General features: G+C 37.0%; 1 protein-coding gene across 3 annotated transcripts; it reads left to right on the forward strand.

Annotated features, from left to right (window-relative positions):
- Positions 1–1,607: 1,607 nt before the first annotated feature.
- LOC307167157 (alpha-2-macroglobulin-like protein 1) lies at positions 1,608–22,946 on the forward strand. Of its 3 annotated transcripts, none has more exons than XM_079886109.1 (36): positions 1,608–1,716; positions 4,693–4,876; positions 5,208–5,364; positions 5,491–5,543; positions 5,716–5,736; positions 5,849–6,017; positions 6,103–6,187; positions 6,302–6,425; positions 7,414–7,519; positions 7,600–7,712; positions 7,917–8,084; positions 8,195–8,419; positions 9,060–9,123; positions 9,232–9,377; positions 9,490–9,639; positions 10,741–10,920; positions 11,011–11,098; positions 11,183–11,309; positions 11,470–11,695; positions 11,810–11,936; positions 12,641–12,762; positions 13,050–13,101; positions 13,796–13,879; positions 14,041–14,217; positions 14,595–14,676; positions 15,865–16,021; positions 16,817–16,891; positions 17,024–17,186; positions 18,826–19,019; positions 19,120–19,335; positions 19,623–19,741; positions 20,840–20,930; positions 21,028–21,096; positions 21,456–21,561; positions 21,889–21,937; positions 22,670–22,946. In XM_079886109.1, the coding sequence occupies exons 1-35, from the start codon at positions 1,622–1,624 to the stop codon at positions 21,927–21,929; spliced, it is 4,356 nt and encodes a 1,451-aa protein (XP_079742235.1). In that variant the 5' UTR covers positions 1,608–1,621; the 3' UTR covers positions 21,930–21,937; positions 22,670–22,946. The 3 variants fall into 3 exon arrangements, with proteins under 3 accessions (XP_079742235.1, XP_079742233.1, XP_079742234.1); XM_079886107.1 differs by having other exon boundaries at positions 1,617–1,716; positions 11,177–11,309; XM_079886108.1 differs by having other exon boundaries at positions 1,617–1,716; positions 11,177–11,309; positions 21,889–21,941; positions 22,670–22,715.
- Positions 22,947–23,071: the final 125 nt, after the last annotated feature.

The following is a 23,071-nucleotide window of genomic DNA, read 5'->3' on the forward strand; positions in this document are numbered from 1 at the left end:
GCCTGTTCTGTATCACTGGAGTGAATAAACATTCAATAAAAATAAACAATAAAAATGATCACTTAAAAAAGAAGCATGAACACAAAATATGAAATAGTTAAAAACACCTCTAAAGTGTGACCATTTTAAGTATGTACTTACAGTACATAAAAAAAATGTTAGATGTGTGCAGAACACTTTTGCTGCTTCTGAGGTGGGATGTGGGTAAGGTTAGGGACAGGTTTGCTGGTATGGTTTAAGAATGGGTTAAGGTAAGATGAAAGGGTCAACATGTAATTACAGAAATTGATTGCTGCTGTGTCCAGTTATTTCCATTCTCACCTATACAAAATAGATGATCTTATTTTTGCCTCAACAAAAATGTGTTTTATTTAACCAGTGGGTGGTTCTGGCTTGGAAAACTGCTCCTTGTTGTGAAATGGCCCATGTGCGTCACCTTTCAGAAATTGGGAGTTTAGCTGAAAATTAATTTTGGTACTGAACAACTAATGACTAATAGAACAAACACTGTCGTTTGGCATGGTCATCAACAAAAAACTCTGTAAGTCTCCAAATTACACATTAATCTCCAAACATAAAGAAATAAAACAAATTCTACAACCTGTTTAGCAGGAAGTGAGGAGATACACCTTACCAATTATCCAGTCCGTTATTGAATCACCGCATTGGTGGTGTCATTGAAACAAAGGCTTTTCACCCCATCCCAGATTTGTCCAAATACTCATGTGAGAACCCACACCCTTTTGTGCTCCAGAACATACTAAATGTGAGTCTTTGTCCATGTATGACAATCAAAACTTGGGTTTAAATCTCTTGATAATGTCTGTATGGTTGCAAAGACATCAATTTCAAACTGAATGTATGTAGCCGGCTCATATTTCATGCATTTTTCTAATGGTTCTATGTTCTTCCACATGATACATGCATTTTTTCTGCAGTGGTTGTTATGTTGTCACACCTGTAACTGTCAACCAGTATAAGTAATCATATTTTTGTAACATCTGCATGAAACATATACTGTGTTAACAAAAAAAAATGAATCTACACATTATACTAAACATTGGATTATTTCTGTGTGGGATGCAACTTGAATATTGATGAATATTATATTATAGATTCACAATGAACATGTGGATGAAGAGAAAATGTCCTAAGATAATTTTCTTACCCTCACAGTAACAGTATTTTTATTATATATTTGAATAGTTTAAGGTTTGTCAAGCTTGATGGACAAGAGTTAAAAGTCATTGGAATAAATAGTATGCCTGATAAAAAGATTACAAGTCCTTTATCTATTTTATTTTATATTTTATTTTATTGTTTGCAATGTAAAACATTTCCAAGTGTCAAATAACTGAATGATCAAAACAGATTGTTTGTCAAAGTAATCTTTGCAAACAACAAAAAGGTTTAGGCTAACCCATTCAGCCTCTTTGCAAAAACTGACCTTAATGAATCACTCCAAATTATTGTTACACAACACAGGAGGTATTTTTCCCAATTTATCCAACTCATACCAGTTGCACAACTTTCCTTGCCTTGGTGGGGTCGACAGGGAGGAGGCAGAGGTGTATAAAAGTGCGCACTTGAATGATCGGATCAGTGGGCGAGTTCTCTGCGCATGTGCCGGAATAACTGCTCAGGAGTCAGGATGCTGCTGTCGCTACTGTCGCTGCTGCTGCTTCAATGCTCGTTAACGAGTGGAGCCACTGATCCGTAAGAACCTTTATGATTATTATCTTCACAAATACCAGATAACCGAAGGTAGATTAAAGAGGAAAACTGCAGGTCGAGGACTAGACGAGCGCATCCTTCAGAACTATAGTGAACACTGATGAAAAGTTCAGAACAACTGCACTTTTGTGTTCTCACTCTGTAATTATTATTATTATTTTTTTAGATTTACGGGGGGGAAAAGCATTATGACGAGCATTGGTCACCGTATTTTACATTAAATAGTATTATAAAATGGCAGCTTGTTTTAGCTTTTAAATCTGTGAGCTAATATCAATATTGGCCTCTCCAGCAACTTAGTAAAAAGGTAAAGACAGAGCCCGGTGTTACCCATACAAACACAAAACACCACTAGTCTCACAACACTAACTAATGCTAAAATGTTAACTAAATAACTGAAAATGCTAAATAGAATAAAATGTGATTTTTTTTGTGCAGGAAATTCTGGGAATGCCCTTTCCCTTATAAATTATAAAGCTTTACGTTTTACTTAAAAAACATTTTTACTTAAATATATAACGAACTACATACAGTGGAATAATAAATGTCTGGAATAATTAAGATTTTTAAATGTTTTTTAAATATCCTTCAGAATTAATTCAAATATGCTGATTTAGTGCTTAAGAAACGTCTCGGTTACTTATGTAACCCTCATTTCCGGAAGGAGGGAACGGAGACGTTACGTCAGTGACCGACGAAATGGGGGTTTCGCTAGAGAGCTCTATCACCTTCGAGTTATTCAAAAACAAGTCGATGGTATGAAAATACCATGGGTCTGCAGAATTTGCATCGCGAACTCCGCCCCACCACGTGGGTATAAAAGGAGCAGCGAGTGCAATCTTGCATTTTGTTTCTGCTGAGGAGCCAAGACTGTGCGCCCCAGCCATTTCAGCGGTACAGAGGCATGCGGACATTCAGGGAACGAGGGTTACATACGTAACCGAGACGTTCGCTTTCAGTCAGTCACAACGAGTTACGTCAGTGACTGACGAAATGGGGGTCCCAATCTAATCTCGCCAATGCAGCTGTCTTCCAGTGTCCTGCGCAAGCCCAGCTCCTTGTCGTGAGGTTAGTATGAGTGAAGGGCCAGGCTAACGTAAGAATACCAAGGTACACTGGGTATATCCCAGATAGAATATATGACACAGCGCCTACCCGCAGGGAGGACTTAGAAAACACATATGATCCGAGTACGGGATGCATATGGAGAACTCAGAGGTATCCAGCCCGCAGGGTGGAATGTTTCAACCTCGAGATGGCAAGAGGGTTCTTGCCGAGGGAAAACACGTGCTCGGAGGAGACTTACCGTGGAAATACACATGTGGGTGTTGCCCAACCGGGGAACCATGCACATATAGGCACCTAACCGATCACGAGGGCTTACCAAGCGGGCATGCACTCTGGTGATGGCATCAACAGTGCAGGAGGAACTCAGGGTCTATGGAGAACTCATCTGAGTAAAATATCACACGTATCCAGTCTGTGGAGTGGAATGGCGCAGCAAGCGATGACACTACTTACTGGCTACTGGAAGCGAGTACACGAGAGGACACTGGCTCTACACGGATATTGTAGAATCTTGCAAAAGTGTTAGTGTCGCCCAGCCTGCAGCTCTACAGATGTCTGTTAGCGCGCCACCCCGCGCCACCCCCAGGAACCAATCATTCAGCCTTGAACGCTCGGGGGAGGGCGGCGGGCACCACTCCAACCCGATGCTCTCAGCTGCCCGGGCAAGCATGGCCATCAGCTCTGGATCCGACTCGGGCAACGTTGGCACTCCCGAGGGAGGCAACGCAGCCGAATCCTCATCTCCAGTGGAATCAAGCCCGCCTTGTGACGCTGTGAGCGACATGGCGTCATCTGCCGGAGCCCCGAATGAAACACTGGGTCCCCGAAAGGAACCAGGTTCACCCCGAAGCTCCACAGTTTGCACTGTGCAGGGGGGTGTGGCCCGAGGAAGACTCGTAGGGTTATTCCACACTTTCACCCTCAGATCACCCTGGCCACCAGCCAAAGTATCCCCTCTCGAGGAAGAGATAGATTTGGGTGTGGCAGAGGGGACTCCGCCCCCACGGAGGTAATTGAGTCTTGATCTTAACACCGCGATGGTCATGTTCCCGCAATGAGAACATGACTCATCCACGAATGCTGTCTGAGCGTGATTAAAGCCCAAACACGACAGCGCTCGTGACCATCAGGCGGATGGATCATGCGCCCACATCCAGAAACACACGGGCAGGACATCTTTAAAAGGACGTGCCCGTGCAGCTCTTTTAGAAAAAGAGAAGCTCTCTCAGCAGTGCCGAATCGCCCAGGGGAGAACACGAGCCATGTGCAAAGTCACTGCACAGACGAGCAGCAGGAACGTGAACCCGCTGAAACGCGCCGTCACACCAGCACCGCTGAAGAGAGACGCTCATTGCTGTAGAAGGCGAAGAGAAGCACACATACTCCTCAGCAGAAGCATAATGCGAGATTGCACTCGCGGCTCTTTTTATACCCGCGCGGTGGGGCGGAGTTCGCAATGCAAATTCTGCAGACCCATGGTATTTTCATACCATTGGCTCGTTTTCTAATAACTAGAAGGTGATAGGGCTCTCTAGCAAAACCCTCATTTCATCAGTCACTGACGTAACTCTGTAGTGACTGACTGAAAGGGAACATTTCTTACTATTATCAATGTTGTGCTGCTTAATATTTTTGTGGAAACTGACACCAGGACTCAAATGTGACAATAAAGACATTTATAATGTTACAAAAGATATTTGAAATAATGCTATTTTCAAATAAATCTTAATTACTCCAAACTTATGTATTGTCTTATGCACAATGTATTGTTTGGTAAAATATAATACTTTTCATTTTTTAATTCTAAGGTAATTCATAGTGCCACATTTATACTGCATCGACCAAACTCGTAAGTCTATATTTCTCTCTGTTTTGTCTTTTTTTTTGTAGCATATACCTGGTGTCTGTCACTTCCCAGGCGGTGAGTGGCAGCACAGAGACTCTGTGTGCACAGATCCATGAGCCCAAAGAACCACTTTCTTTAGTGGTAACTCTGAGGTCTGACAGTGGAAATGTGACCATTATACAACAGGTCTCCATTACAAGGGATTTCTACAAATGCGTCCCGTTTAAGGTTGGTATAGGCTACTCAATATAGCTTAACAAAACAGAGTGTACTGGAGTGTGTCTGGTAATGCTATGTTATAGAGGCCTTTCGTTTACATCATGTCTGAACAACACTTATAAAATGACATCAATGTTAAAGAGCATATCCATGGTGAGATATAAAATATCGTTATTGTGCAACTAAAACCCTAAAACTTGTATTTATTATTCATTTTTCACATTCTTTTCACTATGGAATTGTTCAGTGGTCCCTGCAGTCTTGATGATGTTTTCAATTCACTAAGCGAAGTTATGTCATGGAGTTGTACTTGTTCCCTATTTTATTTTGTATCTTCCAGGTCCCTCTAGTCACTGTGTCATCTGTGGCATCCGTCAACATTGCAATCCGAGGAGGCACAACATCCCTGAACAAAACCACTCAGATCCTCATAAACCCCCCCCAAAATCTTATTTTCATCCAATCAGACAAGCCTATCTACAAGCCAGGACAAACAAGTAATATTTCTCTATCCAAATTATTTCACAATAGCTTCAGTTGTCAGTACGCATACTCATATTTACTAATCTGAACCTGTGAATCTTTCTGTATTGCATGTTAATATTCTCTCATATTTTCTCTAGTTAAATTTCGCATTGTGTCTCTGGATTCCAATTTCTTGCCTCGCAATCAAGTGGTAGGTTTAATTCAGTTTACATTAAATAAATAAATATATATATATATATTTTTTAGTATTATTTAATTTTATTTTTTATTTAATTTTAGTTTAAATTGAACATATATTATATATATATATATTTTTTTTTTTCATCTAACTGAAATTATTTTCTTCTGTCTTTCTCTTGCAGTTTCAAACTGTAGAACTCCAGGTATAAAAACTTTCACGCAGCCATGATCGGTTCATTGTTTGTTACTTCACTTAAATGCAGTTGCAAAAGCACTGTAAGTTTTTTTTTTTTATTATGTGCCACTGTTGTTTAGGACCCTAACTCGAATCGCATTGGTCAGTGGTTGAATCAGTCAACAAGGATTGGCATTTTGGACCTGTTCCACTCCATAACTCCAGAAGCCACTCAGGGTCTCTACTCTATCACTGCTTGGGATGAGAAGAACCAGCAAACATCACATACCTTTGAAATTAAAGAATATGGTCAGAACTAGAAATCAGCTTTTATATGCGATCCAATATTGATCAGCTATATATTTAGTCATTTTTTTCCTCATGTCTCTTTTAGTTCTGCCAAAATATGAAGTGAACATCAATTTTCCAACTGTAATAACCACCCTGGACAAAGAGGTCACTCTGAAAGTTTGTGCAAAGTAAGAATTTGTTCAAATAATGTTCAATTCTTTACAGAAAAAAATAGGCACATACCTTTGTTTCAGTGATATGTTCAACCTGATTAAAAAAACCTTTTTTTCCACTGTCTGTAGATACACTTATGGGAAGCCTGTGCAGGGGTCTGTGAATGCAGAAGTGTGTGGGAATGCCGGGTATTACTATCGTTATAGACCCTCTTATGACATGGTTGACATATGCAAGTCATATTCAATGATGGTAAGTTACCTTCCGGCTTCCGCACACACAAAACCGTTACCTTTTGGGTTGTAATCCTAAAAACACTGTACTAATTAGCATGTATCCTATTAAGCATCTTTATATATCATAAGGTCCCAAGTCCAAGAAATAACAATGAGCTAATAGTAATGCCATAATAGCTAATAATCATTTTCTATGCAATTTCTTAGTGAACAGTATTTCTGACACAAATTTCTAGTGTTTTATAAACAGCATATGCTATATAAAAACTACTGTTTTACACCATTATCCCTTTATGAACAAGCAGTGCTCTTAATTGTGCACTTGTAGTATACTTCAAATGTTAAAAGTAAACTGTACTTGCAGATAATATAATATTAATGAAATAAAAGGCCACTTAAGTATACTGTACTGAAAGAGAGTACACTTTCATGAATGTTTCTTAACACTCTTAAGTATACTTTTAAAAAGCAAACTTTGTAATAATGTCAAATTAAAAGTTTTACTTTAAAGTACTTTTTTTGTAATCTTTTGTCATGCTTTAAAGAAGTAAACTTATTTAAATATGTAGGCTAACATACTAAAGCACATGAAAAGTCCTTGAATATCATTTTAGCTGTAGTATGTTATTCAATAACGCATTTAAAGTTAATACATTTTAAATGTGCTAAATTTAAATTTCCATAATATTTCTCAGTATATTTTGCAATAGACAAGACAACAGAAGTAATTATGAAATTACATTTAAAGATGTACTAAAGTCATATTAAGTGGTTCAAAAAGCACATCTTCAGCTATTAGCATTTAGTATAAATTGAAACAGTAATAGACTTTCATTCAATTGCAATTATCATACAAAATGTCTGAAAACATTACAGTATATTATAAAAGTATATAATTTCTGTAATAAGTACCCTTATTAAAAAATTGCTAAAGTATACTTTTTACAAAGGTTAGTATTTTAAAAGTCTAAATTACTGTTTTCATTTAATTCTTGTTTATTTAGACTGACAAGACTGGCTGTGGGTCATGGGTGGTCAATGTGACCGAATTTGACTTAAAATTCAGTGGAAATTTCCAAGTGAATTGTAAAGTGGAAGAGTCTGGAACAGGTGAGAGTGTAGAACAACCGCTGCTGTCTATTTTAATTCTCCTATACAGAGTAATGAAACATGGTCTTTTGTTCCTCCAGGCATAACTGTGTCGGGTACTACTACTACAGCCATGTTTACCAGTGATTATGTCAATGTTAACTTTGAGGACACATCAGAAACATACAGGCCTGGCATGCTCTTTAAGGGAAAGGTAACAGCTGCTCCAAAAGTAGCTCTGCAGTCCAGATGTATCTTTATAAAGTTAGAATAAAGTTAATTGTGGTACCATAACTGTTGGTACCAGCATTAATAAACAACCTGTTTAGCTGTTAGCATAGCCACACTGTGTACAGGAAGTGTAACATTTGTCTGTGAGCTAATCATTTTTATCTTTCTTTTCATGTTTTTTTTAAAGGTTGTGGTCACTAATCAACAGTCCAGTCCGATGAAAAATGAGCCAGTGATTGTCTATGCAGATAATGGTGAAAAAGTTGTTAATGTGACACTGACGACAGACAGCACTGGTTCTGCCAGTTTCTCTTTCAACACTTCTGAGTGGTCAGAAAAACCTGTGTCTTTACAGGTTAGTAGTGTTTTTGTTTTATTACATGATGTTTACAGTATGTATATAATGCAGTTTAATGTAACATTTCACATGTGCAGTAAAATGATTTGCAAACTTTTTTTTATTAGGCCCAACTTAAGGGAGGAGAGCGGACTGATTATTTTGGTAATAGATATTATCCATCAGGCTATCTCTACATAAAACCCTTTTACTCCAAAAGCAAAAGTTTCCTGATGTTGAAGAAGGCTTCAGGGAAGCTCAGCTGTATCAGTGATGCAACTGTGGTGGCCAGTTACATCATTCAGGGCAATGCACTGAAACCAGGCCAGAACACCTTGGATTTCTTCTATATTGTATGTTTAATATTGACACTCTTTTTTTTTATTTGTCCATCAATTGCTTGGTCCTTTGTTTTATTGTTTAACAAGCTTTTTGACCTTTTCAGCGAAGCATGATATATCAGTACCATATTAGTCATAACCAATATTAGAGATTTATTATTTTATCTGTACAGCTTTATATCGGAACCTTATATATAACCTTTATATTATATAATTGAATTGTCCAAGCTTATTTCCCCAGATGTTACATTTAGATTAATGCTCACTTAAATTTAATTTTAAAAACACCAAAAACATTGATAAATGTAATCTTTAGCCAATCTCAAAATGAATAACCATTCTTTTCATACTGTGGAGTATAATGTTGTGATGCTTAATTTTAATTTATTTAGACAAAAAGATTTTAGACTTTTAATATCAGCCATTGCTGCCATAATATGAAAATAATTGGCCAGAATTTTAATATCAGTGTGTCTGCCCCTTTTTTGGTTCAGAAACAGAATTTTTCTTGAAGGTTTCCTAAATTTTGCAGGGTGACTCTGTATTACACTAGGAGAAATGATGATGAAAAATATCGCAATGTTAATCAAGCTGTAGAGCTCTGTATAGCATTGCATAAATTGTTAGTAATTATCCACCTTTTGCTTTCCAGGTCCTTTCCAAAGGCAGCATGGCTTTAAATGGCCGTCTGTCCGTGAGTGTGAAGACTGGAAAAGGTACACAGCTTGTTTTAAATAACATTTACATTGTTCTGTATAGGGTACAAGTGTATTTTTATGGTGCCTGTTTTTTTTTCCACAAATGGTCTCTCTCTCTCATAATAGAAAACAAAGGAGAGCTGACATTCTCACTGAAGAAGACAGCAGCTCTGACTCCAGTCGCTCAGGTGTTGGTTTACACAGTTCTTCCCAGCGGAGAAGCAGTAGCAGACAGTATGAACTTCCCCATTGAAGAATGTTTGCCAAACAAGGTCAGAAAATCCCACATGAATTCCCATTTCAGAATTCAATGTGCCCTTCAAGCTTTGATGTATTTTTTTTTAATCATGAATGTGTGATGAGACTGTGATTGTGCTTTTACAGGTGTCTTTAAACTTCTCGTCTCCCACGGCACTACCTGGAGAGAAGACATCTCTTAACCTGAAAGCCCGTCCTGGCTCCTTGTGCTCCGTTCGGGCCATCGATCAGAGTGTTCTTCTGTTGAGGCCAGAGGCCGAGCTCAATGCAGCCGTTGTATGTTACATCATAACTTACATTACAACTATAACTAATAGATGAGTTCACCAGTTGAATGAGTTGGAAAAAAAAAGAATACACTTCTTCCAATCCATAATAAGCATGTTTTTAAATTCCCAGTTAAAATTCTGATTTTTAGATATATTTTTGGGGGCACATGAAGTAAAAAAATGTAGTGATACAGCTGTCCATAAAACAAGTTAATAATGAACAAAAAAGCCTTATTAAAAGAAAACAATTCTTGAAAATAAACTTAGTAGTTTGGCATAACCAATTATAATTATTTCTTAAAATATTTTAAAAATATTTCAACAAAACTACTTCATTGGTTGTTAATATTTAAAACAATTACTTGGTGGTTGCACATGACATTAGAAATATTATTTGCAGTAATAAATAAGTGATGCATTTTTTTTTTAAATATTTTTTAATATTAAAATATTGTTAACATATTTTAAAAAGAATTTAACAAAACTGCTTCACTGCTTATTAATATTAAAAAATATATCAAAATTCATGTAGTGTAAGGAAATATGTTATTACTTTTTACTTGTTAAAGAATAACATTTTAATATTGAAAAAATATTTTAATTGGTTATTCACAGTTTAATTGGTTATTCAACATGACCTTTCAAATATGATTTCCTAAAAATGTAACAATTTTAATATTGAAAAATATTTGAACTGCTTCACTGTTTATTAATCTTTTAAAAGTTTTTTTTAAAGCAAAATATTATATAATATTAAAATATTGTTAACATATTTTAAAAAGAATTTAACAAAACTGCTTCACTGCTTATTAATATAAAAAAATCTGTCATTACTTTGTACTTGTTGGTTACACCAAATTACATTAATTTTAATTATTAATTATTAAATAGAAAATAGTTTTTTGAAAATGCAACAAATGTCACAAAATCACATGAAACATGAATACAACAAGTACATCTCTAAGAACTTGCAACATGTGCTTTAAACTGGAGTTTTATATTATTCATATTATTCACACTCTTATGGCAATTTAATAATGTTTTTCAGTGATTATTAGGAAATTACATTGTCAATTCTACAAATCAATATCTTATCATTATTCAACAGGTCTTTGGAATGTTACCAGTCCAGATTTTGTGGGGGTACCCATACAACATTGAGGAAATAATGGAGCCTTACCCCTGCCGGGGTCCTTTGGAGACGGATTTTGCTGAACTTGCGAGGAGGAGGCGCAACATCTATTACCCTTACTACAGCATCGAAAATGATGTCTACAACATCTTTAGAGTAAGATAAACAACACTTCTTATTTCAGAGGTCTTCCAATGTCAGCCTCACTGTACACTATCCATCACATAAAGCTTGCTTTTCTTCTAGGAAGTTGGAATCAGAATCGCTACCAACGCGGATGTGAAAGCACCTGTTGTTTGTACTGAGGTTTTCAATAACATGTTAATGAGGGAATGTAAGTAATTAGATTTTGTTTAGGATTTAGAAATGCCCTTTTTTATCTATTGGATTTACAAACTATCAATTCGAACAGCTACAGTGAATGATGGTGGGCGCTTTGAAAATGCCGCGACGGGAGGGGGTTTTGGTGGAAGTATGAGAAATCCTGCTGGGAAGATCCGCAAATTCTTTCCGGAAACCTGGATATGGGATCTTATCCCTGTGGGGTATGTATCTTGTACCATGGCAGTACTATTCCTCAGTAAAGCCTTCATAATGTGCAGCCCTTTTTTGGAACTATTTGCCAATTTGGATTACTGTAAACAGTATATACAGCACAGTCTTTTTAAATTACACAGAAGCACTATATGTTTTTTAATTCACCAGGAGATCAGGATCTGTGGATGTTGCAAAGACTGTCCCGGACACCATCACTAAATGGGCAGCAGGGGCTTTCTGCACATCCCCTGCCGGGTTTGGACTGGCCCCCAACACCAATCTCATTGCTTTCAAGCCCTTCTTTGTGAGCCTTTCCCTCCCTTACTCTGTTATCCGTGAGGAGACGTTCACTCTCAAAGCCTCTGTATTCAACTACCTCCCCAAATGTATCATGGTGAGGCCCTGTAATTTGTTTATTGCATGCCCTTGAGTGGTTTTGCAAGCGTTTGTAGTAAAACCGTTTCCTGTAGACTGGCACTATACAAAATCTCTGTGTCTTTTAATAAAGGTGAAGGTCACGCTGGCAGACTCACAGCAGTTCACCGCTCGGCCGTGTAAAGGTTGCACATACACTCAGTGTGTTTGTTTTGAAGAGAGCAAAACCTTTCAGTGGATTGTTACGCCTTCTGCCCTGGGTAAGCCAGATACTTTGACGTCTATGTACATGAGCAAAAACAAACATAAATTGGTTCCACAAACTGAAAAGTTTATTTCATGTTTGCACCAGGGCTTTGTAATAGGAATGTCTTAAAGGGATATAGTGAAAATTCTGTCATTAATTTTACTCATGTCATTCCAAACCTGTTTTTATTTCTTTCACCTGAAGATATTTTGAAGAATGTTGGCAACCACACAGTTTTGGTTTTGTCTATATCAGAGGTCTTCAACCCTGCTCCTGGAGGCCCACTGCCCTGCAAAGTTTATATTCAACCTTCTTCCGCTTGTGATTTTCAAGCAATCCTGAAGACCTTGATTAGCTGGTTGAGCCTGGTTCAGGTGTTTGATTAGGAGTGAAACTCTACAGGACAGTGGGCCTCCACGAGCAGGATTAAAGACCTATGGTCTATAATGGAAGTCAATGGGAACCCAAACTGTTTGGTTACCAACATTCTTCAGATATTTTCTTTTATGTCCCACAGAACAAAGACAGAACAAATACAGGACATGAGTAACTAATGACAGAATTAAAACATTTTGGGTGGACTATCCCTTTAACAGGTCCTGCCTAGACTGTCACATTTTTGCATTATTGCAGGCCCCAGGGCACTTTGTTTTTCTGTTACTTAAATCCACACAAAGGATTATTGTGTACTGGTGTGTGTGTGTGTGTGTTTTACAGGAAAGGTGAACATTACAGTGCGCGCTGAGGCGGTGCAAACCCGAAAACTGTGTGGCAATGAAGTGGTGACTTTTCCGGACAAAGGCAGAATTGATACTGTGATGCAGAGCGTTCTGGTGGAGGTACGTGGCTTTACTGTATGTGAGCGCTATTAAAAACAGGCTTACTGAAATCATGTGACTCAATCTCCAACAACAAGCTAATAAGTCAACATGGAATGAACGTTACATAATCACTTTCCTAACACAAATTCATCTGTCATACTGTGTTTATTATTCTAAAGCATATTTTTAGATAATAGCTATTCGGATATTGTTTTGGGTCTTTGTAAAATAGTTAACAGTAATTGAATGCAAATGTGAAATTAATTTATTCTATGTATTATTATTTATCCATCCATCCATCTCAGGCGGAGGGAACTAAACAGTCTGTCACTCAGAATGAACTCATCTGCTTAACAGGTTAGTGGCATTACACTGTGTTGTGTTTTAATCAATAAAGAATTTGAATTATTTGACCTTCACTTTTGTAAAAATAAGCAAACATTGTTTTTATAGCAATGTACTTACATGTTTATACATGATATTAAGATGCATTGTGGTCTATCGGATCACAAGTAGACGAGGGAGACACATTCCCATTTACACCTGGCCTCTTTTGTCCACTTTCGACCACTTCTTGTATGGGCTTTTTCAGATCTTCCAATCTAATGGACGAAAGTTTAAATCCCATCTGACTAGCGCGCTTCCCATAATGTTTACGCGTTAGGTTAGTAGGTGCAGAGCAGGCAGGCTTTTGTGGTTGTTCGAACACATTCGACCACATGAGCGTCTACACTACGAAAGCAGTTCATTTGAATGCGTTGTCGACTACCTCTGGAAGTGGTCAAAAGTGGACAAGCTCAAAACTTTTTAGACCCTGTTTACACCCGTATTTAGCCTTGTCCACTTGTGATCGGATTGACGAATACCAGGTGTAAACAGGGCGTATGAGCAAGGAATTTCAATGGATACATGTTAAAATACTCGAAGTTTCAAAAAAGCTTCCAATTTTAACTTTTAAACCCTACTGCATGTTTTTTTTTTTTACAAGAAATTCGAGAAAATGAAAGTACAACATGAGCAAGTGTTTGACATTTTTTCTCTATTCCATTAGACCGTCCACAGGAGACATCCGTCTCCCTCACTCTACCTACAGTTTTTGTCAAGGATTCTGCCAAAATCTTCGTCACTGTTCTGGGTGAGCCTAAAGATATGCTGGAAGATTGCTGCATTGCTGCATTGCTGCATCATATTAGCATTTAAATATGAAATAATATGTAATAAATATAATTCCTCTCATTAGAAGGTTTTCTGATTTTTAATCATACTAATGGTTGTATGAAACTCTTTGGACCGTAGGTGATCTGATGGGTCGTGCTTTGAAGAACATTGGTAATCTGTTGGCTATGCCATATGGCTGTGGAGAGCAGAACATGTTGCTTTTTGCCCCCAATATTTACATCCTTCAGTACCTGGAGAGCAGCGGGCAACTCACTCCTGAGATTAAACAACGAGCCCAAACCTTCCTGGAGGGCGGTGAGGAAATCTGTTATGAAATAAAAGATTATTGTGTATTAATGCATCTTACAGAACGGTAAATACTATTTATAAAAACATATATGTTTAAATAGATGTACTGGGGAAGAGATACATACTGTTAGGTAATTACTGTTTGCTGTCAAGTTTTTAGCAGTTTTTAAATAAAAAATGAACTATGTTGATATTTTAACAATATGTCAACTTGCAGAAAATGAGTTAAATAGTAAAGAGTTTTTCAAGCTAGCTCACCAAAACTCTCGTTGCATCATTCCTCAGCTGAATTTGATTAAAAACTCAGGGGTGAATCATAACTTAATGAGAGAAATATTGAACCCCAATTAAATAAAAAATAAAACATCCTTTTTGTGTTGCAGGCTATCAGAGAGAGCTGACTTACCAGCATTATGACGGATCTTACAGCGCTTTTGGGATGAATGATCCTTCTGGTAACACCTGGTGAGTCTGAAACAGAGACAATGAAAGCATTCAGTTGCTTAACTTAGGACTTACTGTGCTGTGGATTCTGGCTTCCCGTATGTGGATTTAATGCCTTTCTGGTCAGGTGTTTTTAGTCCGCATGGACTTTATACACAAGAAAACTTCCTGAAAACTATTAAAGTCCCCCTGTAGTCAAAATTGTATCCCTTAAAACTCACCTTTGATCACCAAAATGACATATTTAAACATTATTTTCCTTGATTTTTTTTTGCATGCCTTAAAATAGCTTGAATGTAACTCTACTTGCCTCATTTAGTATACGCAGTTTTATGAATATGCAAATTAGCCCCACCTCCACTCACTCGCAGCAGCTCAGAGATCCACTGATTGACGATCACACGTTGACGTTATTGGTAACTAGGTAGTTTGTGATGTCAGAAACACCAGAGATTTCTGTTGGATTACATATTTATTAAATGTTTAATTTAGTTTTTCCACTGCAATAGTATATAAACTGATAAAGTTTAGTAGACTGATTTCAGATGATTATTGAGTTTACAGCAAGATATTCCTGCCCGACCTGTTTTTCCTTTGTAAGTTAAATGAGTCAGATCACGGAGACGCTAACCTATTGTCTTTAATGGCTCTTGGAGCAAGAGCCACAGTCCAGACGTTGAATCGTTTGGCTGATTGGATTAGCACATATGCATTTGAGTGGTTATGCTGATTAAATTGAGACTGCCGGTCTGGGGCGGGTTCCTTAACCTGTATACTCATTTACATGCTTTGTTTGAATTTGTCTCCACCTTCAAAAGTCCCTCCTCCTAAAATGCCTATAAGACACCATGTAAATTGATATACTTTAGATCATGTTGGAAGTACTGCAGCCACGTACAGCGGAGTTCTCAATAAAGAATAACTTCTGTTGAACGTGATCCCAACTGTCTCCTGGTCTTGCGTCGATGAAAGAAAACTTTACAACATTTCAAACCACATTTTTGAGACTTTCTTTGGTTCACTGCACCTTTAAGGAGAAAATACTCAGCAATGGTGTTGACTTATGAATTTGCACATGGTTTGTCTTAAAGCATATTAAAAACACCACATAGACATATAAACAACATTAAAAGCTTTGATCACCACAGGACTTTAAAGCAGATTTACTGAAATGTAGGAATTTGACAGCAATTTATATTGTTTCCTCAGGCTAACTGCATTTGTGATGAAGACTTTCGGTGGGGCAAAGAGGTACATATTTATAGATCAGAACAACATCGACAGGGCAAAGGATTGGCTGGGTCAACAGCAGATGGACAACGGCTGCTTCGCCTCTGTTGGGAGGCTTTACCACATTGCTATGATGGTGAGAACAGAAGAGTCGTGCTCAGTTCCTATATCTACTGCTGAAAAACATCTTAAACCAGCCGGTTTAATCAGATCTAGTTGTTCTCCTCAGCTGGACTTTATCTGGTTGGGTTTCCTGATTTCATAAGAGTTTTGGCCTGGAAGACCAGCGTGATCAAAGAGTTTCAGTCAAGATGTTATTTTTCAGCAGAGATATTTAATCAAGCCATTAAAACTCCATCCATCAAGGTTTCATTTGATAGGTGTTGACAGCACACATGAACTGAACATTGGTATCTGCAGGGCTTTTCTTTTGCGGTGTGCAGTAGGAGTTTATGTATCAGGATTTAGTGAGGTTCATGTTTAAAATACACTGTATAAGCTATATAATAAGTTGTATCCTCTGTTTTAAACACATTTTTTATTCTCAGATCTCTTTTTAAAGATGTTTAAACCGGAAAACATCAAATCTACTGATTAAGAAAACTTTGTTGATGTTCTAATGTCATCTGCATAGAGCAACGGTTAAATCTTCTGAGCTTCTACATAAAATCAGATAAATAAATATCAAATACTGTTTCAGAAATATGGTAGAAAAATGTGATGAGATGAAAAGCTGTCACAGCGACGAGTGGGATGAGGAGATGATTCGGGGAGAGGTAATGGATCAGAGTCATTTATGGGGAGGAAAGTGGCTTTTTAGTCTGGTGGTCCATGATTTCACACTCTGGGAATGTCAGTTAGATTGCAATAAGTGGAGGAGTTTGAAGTGCTGAGGGTGGGAAGGATCTTTGATGATGCTTTGCTCTTACAGGGTGGCGTCAGCGATGAAGTCACTCTCTCTGCATACATCACTGCAGCGCTACTGGAATTAGGAGTACAGACATCTGTGAGTAACCCCCCCCCCCTTATGGGTCCTAAGGGATGGACTTTTGTAGTTACAGATCATTCTAACTCAATACAGATAATGTGACTAATGAAGGAAGCACACACTCATTAAGTCTTTTGTATGCTGTGTAAGGATGCCATGGTGGCGAGAAGCCTTGCGTGTCTAAAGGAGGCTTCGGGTAACATTACCAACACTTACGCCACCGCCTTGCTGTCCTACACCTTCACTCTTGCTGGAGATGTGCAGATGAGGCAGAACCTCCTCTCCAACCTGGACCAGCGGGCCAAAAGAGAAGGTACCATTCACCTTTAGATTATGTGCAAAATGTATATTTTCCAAAAAAACATATATATATATATATAAATAGAAAGTTCCTATATTTTTTCATATATTAAAGGCTTTTCTATTTTGCATTTGCGAAATTTACCACATTTTGTTAAACTTATATACTTCATTGAAGCCAAGAAATAAAATGATTACTTGTGTCTTTAATTTTCTGTTAAATTTTCAATTAAATTTCAATAACATTTATTTCTATAGTACGAAGTCCAGCACATGAAAAAATAAAAATAATCATGGCCACAAATTAAAGGTTTAGTTCACCTAAAAATTAAAATCGGCATTAATTACTCAGTCTCATGTCGTTCTAAACCCATATGTTTTGATCATTTTCGCAACACAAATGAAGATATTTTTGATGAAATCTGAGAGATTTCTGTCCCTCCATTGACAGCCTACGCAACTACCACTTTGACGCTTCAAAATGTTCATAAAGAGATCGTAAAACTAATCCATATGAATAGAGAATAGAGAATTTTCTGAAGAGACTCGATCACTTTATAAGCTGAACAGATTTAATTTAGGATTTTTTTACATATAAACATTGATCAGCGAACATAAGCAGAAGCTCAACCAAACTTGCTTTACACCTGAGAACAAACCTCACGAGAATGAACCTCATTGGTTCAATTCATATGGATTAGTTTAGCAATCTCTTACTTTTTGAAGCATCAGAGTTGTAGTTACTGTCAGTGGAGGGACAGAAAGCACTCAGATTTCATTAAAAAGATCTCCATTTGTGTTCAGAAGATGAACGAAAGTCTCACGGGTTTGGAACGACATGAGGGTGAGTACATTTTTTGGGTTAACTATCACTTTAAGAATGAATTCTCCCAAATGTTCATTTTGGCCACTTTTAATTTATTCGTTTCCACATTTTATATATTCATTCCTTTGTTTTAGTTCAATCATGGCCACATTGTACACTGCAGAAAAAAGTCTGTAAAAATACAGCCTCATGTTAATATGAAGGAATTTTTCATTTGAATTTTTCACAGGTGTTTTACATGTATTTTTAATTATTGCGTTGTATTAAGGCCTGGTTTCACAGACAGGGCTTAGATTAAGCCATGATTAGGCTTTACTTAATTAGGACATTTAAGTCACTTTTATAAACGTTCCTTTAAAACATTACTGGTATGCATCTTGAGATAAACAATGGCACATATTTTACAGATATGCAAATATAAATATGCCAGTGCAAATTGCTTTTTCAGTTAAAACAGCTCAAACATGCCTTTTAGTCTAGGACTAGGCTTACGCCATGTCTGTGAAACCGGGGGATAGGTAATTTTCTGCCAGAATATGATTTGTTTTTCTATAGATTTGTTTCTTACAGTGTGGTAATTCATTCCCTTGCTTTAATGTAGTTAAACTGTGGCCACGATTAAACAAAACTGAGGGAATAAATTCTTAATTTGTCCACAATTCCTTGTTTTTCACAGAGGAGAAAACACAGATTTCATTTTTATTTAATTACATTTTTTCTGTGGACCCCAGTTTGAAAACCCATGATCTAGATTATTAGCTTTTAAAAACACGATCACAAGTCCTCAGTGTTCCAGTCTTATGTGTTCTTGCTGTTATCACTTCAGGTGTTGGACGATATTGGACTATGTCTAATAATGCTCAGACGATAGGCTCTGTGGAGGTAGAGATGAGTGCTTACGTGTTGCTGGCGCTGCTTTCGGGACCCTCTCTACCCGGATTTGGACTAAACTACTCTGCTGGCATAGTGCACTGGCTAAGCAAGCAGCAGAACGCCTATGGTGGATTCTCCTCTACCCAGGTAATGCTATTCATCTCATGCAGCTTTTTTTTGGACATTTGATCAGTTTCCTCATTATTGACTGTAAGTGGTGTTGCTCTCCCTCTTTTGCTGTGAGCAGGATACTGTAGTAGCACTCCAGGCCCTCGCTAAGTACAGTGCTGCCACCTACAATCCAGAAGGATCTATTACCGTCACCGTGACCTCCCCCACAGGCCAGAAAAACCAGTTCACCGTGAACCGAAACAACCGCTTGCTTTACCAGGAGAAACAGCTTCAGCAAACTACTGGCACATACAAGCTCAGAGCAGAAGGCAAAGGCTGTGTGTTTGTGCAGGTCTGTGCGCTTCCTCTTATGAAGCACAGTTTGAGAACTTAAGCGGATTGTTCACCCACAAATGAAAGTTGTGTCATTATTTACTCCTCATGTTGTTCCAAACACGTATAACCCTCTTCCTTCATACATGGTAGTCATATGGGATCGGAATGACACAAGGATGACTACATGACTACATGACTTAATACATGACTACATAAGTACATGACTTAATTTTCATTTTTGGGTGAATTATTCTTTTAAAAGCTACTGTAAGTGATGAAATCCTTCTGTTATTTGTCTCTCAGTTCGCCTTGCACTACAATATCCCGCCTCCTCCAGACTCATTGGCCTTCAGCGTCAAAGCAAATACTGGGGTTTGCAACAAGACGAGGAACGCAGCTTTTACGTTAACCATCACTGTCCGGTGAGCCATACTTCTGTTAGAAACAATTATTTACTGTCTTAATGGAAACAGCCCTCATGAGTATAACACTTTTAACATGCTCATTTGCAACACATTTCATTCGTTATATCATGATTTATCATTAAATATCGTTACATTATTATTTAAATACTTACTATACATGCTATTATTATTTAAAGGGATAGTTCACCCGGAAATAAATATTCTGTCACTATTTACTCACCATCATGTCCTTTCAAAACTGTGAGAGATATTTTGAAGAATTTTTACACAGCTCTTTTCCATATGAAAAAAACAAAACAAAAAAACATTAGTGACACACATAAGCTAATAAACCCTAAAACACTATAAAAGTATTTACCTATGCATGCAAATACTATAAACTAGCGGGGAAAAAAAAGAAGAAAAAATAATAAATATGAAAAATATATACTACTGTTCAAAAATGTGGGATCAGTGTTTTTTCCCCAATAAATGAATACTTTTACTTTGTGAGGATGCATTACACTGATCAAAAGAAACAGTAAAGACATTTATAATGTTACAAAATTATATTAATAAGAAATGTTTCTTGAGCAGCACATCAGCATTTCTGAAGGATCATGTGACACTGAAGTCTGGAGTTATGATGCTGAAAATTCAGCTTTGCCATCACAAGAATAAATTATATTTTAAAATATAGAAAACATTTTAAAGTCATTTTAAATGATAATATTTCACAATATTACTGTTTTACTGTATTTTTGATCAAATAAATGCAGCCTGGGTGAGCATAAGAGAATTTTAAATAAATAAAAAAAGTAAAAAATTTTGAATGATAATGACTATAAAAATAATTATATAAATATAAAATATATGTATAGAAGTCCTGCAGACAGCTGTAATAAAATTCCATTTGGAATTATACTGCTAAATGTAAAGTATAAGGAAATGAATTAGTAACTTGTATACATTTGATTCTATAAAGAAAGAAAGAAATAATGAATGAATATGGAACTTACTTTATGGCCTAATAGACTTAGCTGTCTGTCAGACTACATGCAGAACAATGTGTGGTTGTGAACCCTGTTTGTGACTGTGGGAGCGCTTGTATGACAGGTATGACGGCACACGAGAGGAGACCAACATGGTGATCATTAACATCAGGCTCCTGTCTGGGTTTAAGCTGGATGAGACGTCTCTGAAGGCTGTGAGTGACACTTGAAGGGCTCTGGCACTCTTTTGAACTCAAGTACTGCAGGCAATGTTTGATTCGCTCTCAATCCCTCCTTTCTTTGTCTCCACAGCTAAAGGAAGACCCCACCGTCAAACGAGTGGATCTGGATGAGGATCATGTCATTATATATTTGGATGGGGTGAGCGAGTTAGATTTATTCAAATACCTTGAGGGGCTTGAAACATTTTTGGGATGGATTGCTGAGATTGACACTATATACACTATATTTCTATATGAAATCAAATCGACCTTGTTTACGTATTGTAACATTCTTACACATTTGTTTCTCTTCATAATCTTGCATCAAAATGTGTTATTCAATTTTTGGCAAAGGTGGTAATTTTGTATTTTTTTTGTTTTTGTTACAATAAAAGGGATAAATTCAATATGAAATCAAAATGAACCCTGTGTATTTGACACACGTTTTTATGTTCTAGCCCCACAGAAAATAAATCTCTTCGTAATCTTGCATTAAAATAACTTTCTGTTCTTGTCCAGCTGAAAAAGAAGCAGGTGAAGACCGTCAGCCTGCAGCTCCTGCAGGACGTCCCGGTGCAGAACCTTAAACCAGCTGTGGTGAAAGTCTATGATTACTACAAGATCAGTACGTGTTTTATTCATCACTGTGCACTCTAAAAAGTCTGAAAGGAAATGCAATAGAGGGTTTTTATTATAAACCCATCAAAAATGATAATACATTTAAAAAATATCTAAGTAAAAATAAATAATAAAAATGGGAAAACCTATATCCATTTTAATGTTTGAGATTTTCGTTTTACTGAAATCATGATATATGTGTTGCGTAATTGTGTTTCACGAGCCTGTATTTAATCTTAGCATAATGCGTTTTTATTTTATTGGGGCAAGCTCAACAATGTAGTGCACAAAAAAACAAAAAACAAAAAACGATGTTGTGTTTCTATTCCTCCAGGTGAATTGGCTGTGATTGACTACACCTCCCCATGTGCATAAACACTACTGTAAGTACAGTAATTGTTGACCAGGTTATATAAAAATTCATGAGCATATTTTAATAATTTAATACCCAAATCCATTTAAAGACATTTACATTAACTATTTATCAAAGGATCCTGAAAATATTATCATGGTTTCTACAAAAATAAGAAAGGGGCTAAATATAGAATTCAGAAACCCTTGTTATTAGCGACACCAGTGGCCGTTAAGTGAACTGCAGCCAGCAACTTACAAGAGACTGAACCCAATTCTGCTTCACTGGCATCATGTTGACAGATGAGGTCATTAAAATTACGCTGTTATGATAGTATGATAATAAAGTTGAGATTATAGTTTGAATGAATCCCTTCTCTTTGCATGACACATTGACATTATTACAGTACAGAATAGCTCTTTCGGCCTATGTTGAACATAATCATTTGTTTCATGTGTCATACGGAAGATGCTCTCGGGAGCACGCATAAACGTCACATACTTTTCTCATACTTTTAAAGTCCTTCATATAAAAATACGTTTACAGGCTTTCATAGACTATCTAGGAAGTCAGGGAAGGTCTAGTTTTTTAAGTTTCATTACAAGCGGATCACACATTGGCAATAAAAAACAATGAATTCATGAAAATTCTTACTTCTAGCCCCTTTAAGCGGTTTTCAACATTGATATTAAGAACTGTCTTGAGCACCAAATCAGCACATATGTATGTGGCTTTGCTAAAAGGTTGATCTGTTGTTTTTCAGATGATGATCTGAAGTGCCGATGGCTGAGCGTACGGAGAGACGGAATTAATACTTATTTTAGCTGTTTTTCTATAATTTTAGCTGTTTTTCTATAACTTTCAAAAATACAGCAGAATTGATTATGCATTTTAGTCGCTATTAAACAATTCGACAGTTTTTGCATCTGAAACATTTGCATCCTGTTATTATTTATAATCTACTGTTATCATTATTACTGTACATATGAAAATATCTGGATATTAAAAGAATAAACTAGACCTTAGGGTGCATATCAGCCATCTGATGCATGAATTAAATCACAGCAGAAAATCACAACCCAACCCACATTTCAAAGCACTTGATATTTTTAGAAGCAGAACTGATAGGACACTGTGGATTAATTCATCTCTTCTTCTGGTTCAG

The sequence above is a fragment of the Squalius cephalus genome, assembly GCF_949319135.1.
Source record: "Squalius cephalus genome assembly, chromosome: 11".
Lineage (NCBI taxonomy): Eukaryota > Metazoa > Chordata > Actinopteri > Cypriniformes > Leuciscidae > Squalius > Squalius cephalus.